The sequence below is a fragment of the Perissodus microlepis genome, chromosome 19 (genome assembly GCF_051167445.1).
Source record: "Perissodus microlepis isolate ML-2025 ecotype Zambia chromosome 19, ASM5116744v1, whole genome shotgun sequence".
NCBI classification, from domain to species: domain Eukaryota; kingdom Metazoa; phylum Chordata; class Actinopteri; order Cichliformes; family Cichlidae; genus Perissodus; species Perissodus microlepis.
The window spans coordinates 25825381-25832887 of NC_140479.1; the positions used below are offsets into that span (position 1 = coordinate 25825381).

Consider the following 7507-nt stretch of genomic DNA (forward strand, 5'->3'; position numbering starts at 1 on the left):
ACTCAATGATCACAAGATCCCAAAAGTCCTTTGATATGATATGTTGTGTTTGGTTTTCACAAAACATGGCATTGTGCATTGTGCACTTTGGTCTCATCCGTCTAAAGGGGCTCTTATGGTTTTCTCAGATGCAACTTTGAAAACTTTAGCCATGATGTTTGATTGTACTGTCATGAACATTGTTTAACATGCAAACAGACTTTTAGAATAGGTGGTGTGTGTGTGTGATCAGGTAAATGAAATAAATTTGACTAGAGTTCCTCTTTTTAAAATTACTGTAAACAAAATCTTTAAGGCAAAAGAAGAATCTTTATTTACAATTATTATAGTCAACCAGTAGCATCAGTTCAATAACCTGATAAGATGTGCATTATTAGAACGTGGTACTGATGTTTTTGTTTGACAGATGCAGTTACAGCAGTAATTTGTCGATTAAGTGATTACATTTACTCTGGTTGTCATAATTTGGAGATGTACGTACATTTAAAAGATCCAAGTTTGTGATGCAGGTGACATCTTTATTATTATTGGTGAAGTATGTTGTAGGAACAGAACAGAAAAAAACAAGCTTTAAACTGTCTGGGATTAAAACATCCACCAAATTAGTCATGTAGAAGCCACTTATGAATAAACACATTACAGTGGCAAAACTATTTTTTGGTGGGGTCAATCACCCTCCCCATGAACAGCAGGCAGTTTGTGTTTTCATGGTATATGAAGAAGAAGAAGGGTCTGTTTATAGTGAAGGTCCTCGGCAGGGAGTATGGAATGATACCGATTGTTGTGGCAGCTGCTGCAGTTGTTCCTGTCTCATCCACATCAACCATGGCCTTGTGAAGCACCTACAATTTCACAGCAAGGTTAAAAGTGTTTTGCTGCACTATTTGGGGAACAGGCACATATGTCGCTACATGATACCGAAAGTGACAACTAACCTCTGACAGCTTGAGCCCTTTGTCCTCACTGAGCTTTGTCAAATTGGACAGATTATTAAAGACACTGGTCATGCCCATATCCGGTAGAAGATTATGCAGGGAATACGACTGCTCCATGTTGAATTTGGGCATCTTGACTTCTAGTTTCCTGCAAACAAGACATGAGTTGACATGTTGACTAGACTGGCTCATCTGCTGCTGCAGGCATTGTTTGATGGTCATTTAGACTTTTTACAGCTAAACAACAAAATATGCAGACACTTGGTTAAAGCGAGGCATTTTTCCGCATGTACATTTTTCTCAGCTTTGCGATCCAGCTCTGAAACCTCTCTGCAGTAATCTCATCATCCACCATAGTGTAGTCCATGTCTGGGTTGGGGAGCAGGATAAGCATGGAAACACCCTCTTGGTATGGCAGTTTCAGCACTTTGGCTCTCAGAGAAACATCTTCTGCAGTGTAGTACTTGTCTTCTTTAAACATCATAGGCACCTGCACAATATTATAATTATCGATGTAGAAGGGTGCATTTCGAGTCAAATTGGAGTTGAAAGGCATCTTCCAGGCTCCTGTGGAGCAGGTAATATTGTACGTTTAGTTATAAACAAAACAGTTCAAAGGTGCAGACATGAATATTAGTATAATTAATAGCACATAAACCCAAAATCTAAAGTGTGCAAAAAAGATTTAATTTACCTTGAAAGAAAATTGCATTCATTAACAGGAGTTTGGTCTGTTCGTCCAAGGCTGAAATCATCTCTGTAATCTTGCCTCCAGTCTTGTCCCTAATGTACTCATTGATTACTCTGATACTCTCTGTTGTGTCCGCAAAATCAACAGTTTTGATATCTGCATTAAAAAACTTATTGATTTTGGTTTCAAACTCCCTCTCTATGATAAATTGGGGTTGGATAAACAAGGCCATGCTATGGTCAAATTTCAGCGATCCATTTTGCGTGACGTTCTCGTGAAGGAGTTGAAACAGTTTAGGGATAAGATCCGGCTGGTCGGCCCTCTCCAGCGCCTCCAGGTTTTGTACCTTCAGGATCTCCTTGTGTGTGACACCGTCAGAAGCCATCAGAAGAGCCGCAAAACTGGTAGAGATACTCAGGGGGGAAAAAAAGATGTTCTTGTCGTTGTAACTGGATATCTTTCTGTAAAGGTTCATGGCAAAGTCCATATTTTTGAAGGAGAGATCTGAGATGGTGGCACTGTTAGGTTCAGCTTGGTGGATAGGAGTCAGAAAGCACAGGAAGGCCACAAAGAGAAAACAGGCCATCTTCATTGTGTTTAACATCAAAATCAGAACCTGGAAAGTTTTGGGTGCACACCCAGAAACGAGAAATAAAAAAAAAGCACCACTGTACAGCAGCACAATCACTAAATCTACAAAAAAATATAAGATTACACCAACTGAATACTCATTTCTTCATTATACTTAGAAAACGCTCTGAAATTCAGTTTGTTTTTAAGTTTAACGAAATAACACACGTACCTTTCAGCTTGGCCCAGATTGTGCCTGAAATTTCTCTGTATTTTTTGGGGGGAACAAAGTGCAAGTGTGCTCTACATGTTACACATTAACCACAAAACACGTATTCAGAGGTGAATCCATAAGAATCAATCGATAAGTAAATGAGACACGAGAAGCATTGGGAGTGATTTTCACTTTAATCCTGGAATGAGAACCAATATATTAAATGAAAGAATGTGCTGTTCTAACATGAAGTATAACAAAAATAATGAATTTAAGAACACAGTGAATAAAATAATAATTAAAAAAAAACCCCAACTACCAACATTTTCTAATTTTTCACAAGTGCATTTTAAATATAAAAAAATAGTAGATCCAAAGGAAACAGAACGGTAACAAAATCTTCTTCTTAAAAATCATCCAGCACAATAAGCCAAACTTTGCATGACATCTAACATGTTAGTGAAGGCATCAAGACACATTTGCGCTGAATGGTCAGTTCGATGTTCTGAATGAATGTAAAGTGTTTTAATGCTGTAGTTTGGTGTAGTCACAAGGACAGATTCTCACTTTCAGGACTTTACGGTCCTGTAGAGAAAAATAAGTTAGAATAAGTCAAATCAACCACTTCCTCAAAGGGTAGGTGATGTGACACATTTTTGACATTTTCTTCATTTATTGAAATTGCTTCCCCCCCCCCATTTTCAAGGTCATAATCAGCAAATAAATGAAACCAATGAATCTTTGATTTTCTAACGTGTACCCCCCCCCCCAAAAAAAAACCCCCAAAACAAAACGAGGCTGGAAATGCCAGAATTTTGGCTTGTGTGATCATACACTGCTGGAACTATTCATGTTTACATAATGCTTCTTTGTTCCCGACTTATTCCGGACAAAAATAAGAAAAAACAATGCATCAGTGATAAGCAATTTAGATTCAGCAAAAAGTCCTACACAATTTTTTTTCATCAATCTGATCAAAAAGGACAAGACACCCTTAAATTATGTCTGTAAGCCTTGCCTAATCACAAGTTTCATTATGCCTACATGCATACTTATAAGTAATAAAGCCACGACATCCAAAATATGCAGCTCTCTAAATGCCTGGGGAGACCACCTGTAGACTGTCATGTATCGAGGTCGATGATGTAAAGAATAAATAACCCACAGATGTTAGTGCTAGTAAAAGTTTTAAGGAGGATCTTTTTTTCTGGTGATGTGCACGTTTCTTTTTTCCACATTATCACATTTTGTTCTACACACTCAAGTCTACTATAAAAGGACTCACTGTCATTAGCCCCTTTTTAGAACACCTCTTCTTTCCAATGAATCTGATGACATCTAAATCAGACTCCATGTCTGATTGAGCATCCTGGTCACGTTTCTGCATAAGATGCAATGGCAAACTTAATATGTCAGCTTTAGTATGATTTATGTGTAGCTTTCAGCACGCAGTCGCATTAATAGAAAGGCACACGCACGAGAATATAGCCGTGTGTGCCTCTCTTTAATCTTTCAAGTTTGCTCAGTTAACTAAAGAACACCATAAAGAGCAACAGGATGTATGTCTGCAATAAGGTTTAAGCATTTTTCCATAATGCATTTTTGCTACTCCCAATCTAGAAGTGTGATTTCTCTCAAGCTTGTCTGCAAGGGGTGGGGGCAGCTCATCTTGAAGCACTATGCAGGACACACACACATACACAGATCCTGCTCTGTAGCTGAAGAACATATATTCAAGGATATGATGATACTTCACTAGAGTCAGTGCTGACAATATGCCAAATATCATGTGCATACTGTGTTTCTCTGTGTCTCTGTTGTGGTCATGTCTGAATGAAGCAGTGAGAAACATTAATGTAAAAGTGACCTTTCTCTGAATGACACAACAGCATCGTTTTTAACATACTGATGAAGCCAGCAATATTATATATCCCATAGGTGAAAAGAGCTTTAAAAGCTTTTATCTATGGTCCAAAGCATTGGTCTCATATGGCTTTCATAGAATGCCTGTGTCAACATGTCATCACCACAAAATAACAAAACACACCCTTTCTGTGATATTCAGGGGTAGCTCGTCTTTCACCCAAAAAACAAACAAACAAACAAAAAAAAGCCAAAGCCAAAGCCCAAAAAAAAAAGCCAAAAAAAGAATACAAAAGTGTATACAATAGAAAGAGAAGGCGCCATGGTTAAAAAGGCAATTGCAAACTTGGATTAACTGCATCATGAGTCTCGTCAATCTTTTCCCCATCTCAGTACTTCACTGAGCCGGATTAAGTGCTGCCTCTTCTTTATAGCCTTTATAGTCAGTGAACTAACCAGGGGTAAACTGTCAGCCTTCTGACTGTCCTCAGGTCCGCATGTGCAAAAGGTTAGAGGAGGGAGAAAAGCCAACCCTGTACCGGGTTGCCAATCCAGGCAGCTGGTAAACAATATAGGCAAACCTTCCACAACTTCACTGGCTGGGCTTTGGTTGTTGGTCCCCTTCAGAGCCAGCGTTTACTGAACCTAGTAAAAGCAAGTGGGCTTGTGTTACTAGATTCCATTAAATTGAGTAGAATATTAAATAAATCACAAAGTATGTATTATATTTACATTCAAAAAAAAGATTTGCTGACCTGAGCTTCCAGTTGGTTGTGTATCTTTTGGTTGAGGAATGTTTGTCTGAGTTTGTTGCTGCTGCCTGAACAGTAAACACAGTGGACTTATATCAAAATCCATGCAATACTTTCTCGGTATACTTTAAAAAGAAGGTGCGATGTGCAGTTGTCATTGCAGGAGTGTTTTAGTTAAACCTACCGATCGAAGTAGGCTTGTCTTCTCTTCCTCAGTTCCTCAGCTGTAAGTGTCTCATTCTGGCCTTCTCTCTGTTCTCTTGCAGCACTTCCTGCTGCCTGGCTCCCTGATTTTACATTTCCCACTCCACACTCTGAAGACTTGTTGCTCATAACTGCTCCTGTAATATGGAAAAATAGATATCCATACTGCATATGCATGCATATTACTTAAAGCAATGTTAGTGCTAACCAGAATTTTTTTATAGATAAAAATTAACTATCACTATAAAAATTTTACTTTACAGTGCTATTTTGTAGTCTCTTTTCTTGTAAACTACAATTTCAACAATACAACATTTTTTAAACTTTTAGATGACCTTGCATACTGAGCTGTATGGCCCTGCGAAGATCAGCTTCTTCATCTTCCACATCTATGTCCTGTCTACTGAGTGCTAAAGCTCTCTTCAGTTCTTCATCTTCATCCACAACTTCATCCTCCACACCAAAGTGGCCCAGAGCAACTGACCTGCTGCTGTTAGAGAACAACTAAATCAGTTGTCAAAGGTAAGTCACAAGTTTCTTTTAAGCAGTACAAAACAAAATGTATGTGACTCCTTTATGAGCATCTCCTGGGTCCTCCATACCACACAGGCTACACATACATACCCTGAACTAGTCTGGGCCTCCTCTTCTCCAATTAGTCTGGGCCGCTGCTGCTGCTGGACCCTCATGATTCCAAGAATCTGCTCTGCTTCGCACTCGGGAAGGTTTCCTCGGATCACAAATATGGAATACCCTGCACAAATAAATTGCTGTAATCTTTTCTGCAGTGCAACATCTAAACAAGTGAATGAAAGTTGTTTTTTCAATACCTTCTTGTTGTAACTGTGCAAGGAAAAGGGCTAGATAGGTGTCTGATATCAATTCTGGTCCAGTCAAAAGGGAATTCAAGTTAAACCACTGGAATGAAAACAGAATGAAAAACTTTAGTAAAGGAAGCTGCATTAATATCATTCATGAAAACATGTACCTCGTACCTGTTGTCCAAGTTTGCGTATAGTGAACCAGTGCTCCTTGTAGTTGCAAATGAAGGCTTTTTCATTTCTGAAACATTGAAGTCAAAATCAACTTAAAATGTACATACAAATTTGCTGTTACATAATATAATCCTAACTGAGAGCTTTACATTGGATTTATCATCAGGCTCTGGTACTCGCGGCTGTTGAAGAGGATTAGCTCCAAGCCCCACACTCGAAGAGCATTGCTAATTACCTACAAAAACCCAAAAAACAATCATAAAACAAAAAAACAAAACAAAATGTAACTTACTTATTAAAAGAAATACTTTCTTATAAAGAGTGAATTTTTTAAACTCACTTGTATGGAAAAGAACCCACTGTCGTCCATGTTTCCTGATGGTTGCTATAAACATAGATTGAGTACAATAAGAAAAATGACGTAACTGTGCATAACATCCATAGATATGCTGATGAGGTATTTATTTTCCACTCTGTCTCTAATCACCTGTAAGAAGGTCCTGTACTCCTCGCTGGCCATACCTCCCTCTGCCATCCTCATTCTCTCCTCTTCATCGAGCTGATGAGCAATTGAGGATAGATCCACAGGAGTGAAATACTCTCCTTGTAGCAGGTTGTTAAGACAGTGCTGGGCGCAAAGGGAGCCCTCTTGCTGCAAATTAAGAATCGGTATTGTTAAATGGTTTTTGTTACTCACCCGGCAGTATGATTTTAAGGGGTCCGCAACAACTTTGGTAGCTTTATGAAGGTGAAATAATCGATTTCATAATTTGTTCTCGCATCAGTAACTGGAACCAACACAGAGCTAGCTAAACTACGTAAACAACATACACAACTGATCTTATTGGTCCTCTGTAACAAAAGATCGCTATATTAAGTTAATCCTTTTGCTAAAAATGAGAAAAATAACACGACTGCGGAAGTAAAGACGCCTTCTGCGTTGATTCTACAAGCTGAATGGAAACTTTTCAACATCTCATATTAGCAAGTGAGTTAGCATTTTAGCTGTCTGGACAACAATACTGCTAAACATTACTCCATATATCGTAACAGCTACATAATCCTGGTAAACAAACTGCAGTCACGAGTCCAGAACATTCCCGAATAAAGACGACCATCAGAGTGGCCATGAATACTTTGAGATATATATTTTTAACTTACTTTCTCGTGAAATATGGAATCCATGTTCAGCTTTCTGTCAAACGTTCAACTCTGACCTCCAGCCCCGCCGTGTACGGAGCAATCTCGGCCGGCGCCGTCTAGTGGCTGGGCTCATACAGCAC

The 7507-nt window shown here is 38.8% G+C and overlaps 2 protein-coding genes across 4 annotated transcripts; both read right to left on the reverse strand.

The window, feature by feature from the left end:
- Positions 1-279: 279 nt before the first annotated feature.
- On the reverse strand, positions 280-2489 carry serpina10b (serpin peptidase inhibitor, clade A (alpha-1 antiproteinase, antitrypsin), member 10b). Its single transcript, XM_084914479.1, has 5 exons — positions 2429-2489; positions 1630-2242; positions 1229-1502; positions 936-1083; positions 280-842 (listed from the first exon to the last, which is right to left on the reverse strand). The coding sequence occupies exons 2-5, from the start codon at positions 2228-2230 to the stop codon at positions 651-653; spliced, it is 1215 nt and encodes a 404-aa protein (XP_084770605.1). The 5' UTR covers positions 2231-2242; positions 2429-2489; the 3' UTR covers positions 280-650.
- Positions 2490-2585: 96 nt separating this feature from the next.
- atxn3 (ataxin 3) lies at positions 2586-7496 on the reverse strand. 3 transcript variants are annotated; one of them, XM_084914483.1, is made up of 11 exons: positions 7386-7496; positions 6712-6876; positions 6565-6609; positions 6374-6459; positions 6225-6291; positions 6060-6147; positions 5854-5983; positions 5565-5716; positions 5210-5366; positions 5029-5093; positions 2586-4918 (listed from the first exon to the last, which is right to left on the reverse strand). In XM_084914483.1, exons 1-11 carry the CDS (start codon positions 7407-7409, stop codon positions 4866-4868), a joined length of 1032 nt encoding a protein of 343 aa, XP_084770609.1. In that variant the 5' UTR covers positions 7410-7496; the 3' UTR covers positions 2586-4865. The 3 variants fall into 3 exon arrangements, with proteins under 3 accessions (XP_084770609.1, XP_084770610.1, XP_084770608.1); XM_084914484.1 differs by having other exon boundaries at positions 5574-5719; XM_084914482.1 differs by having other exon boundaries at positions 5565-5719.
- Positions 7497-7507: the final 11 nt, after the last annotated feature.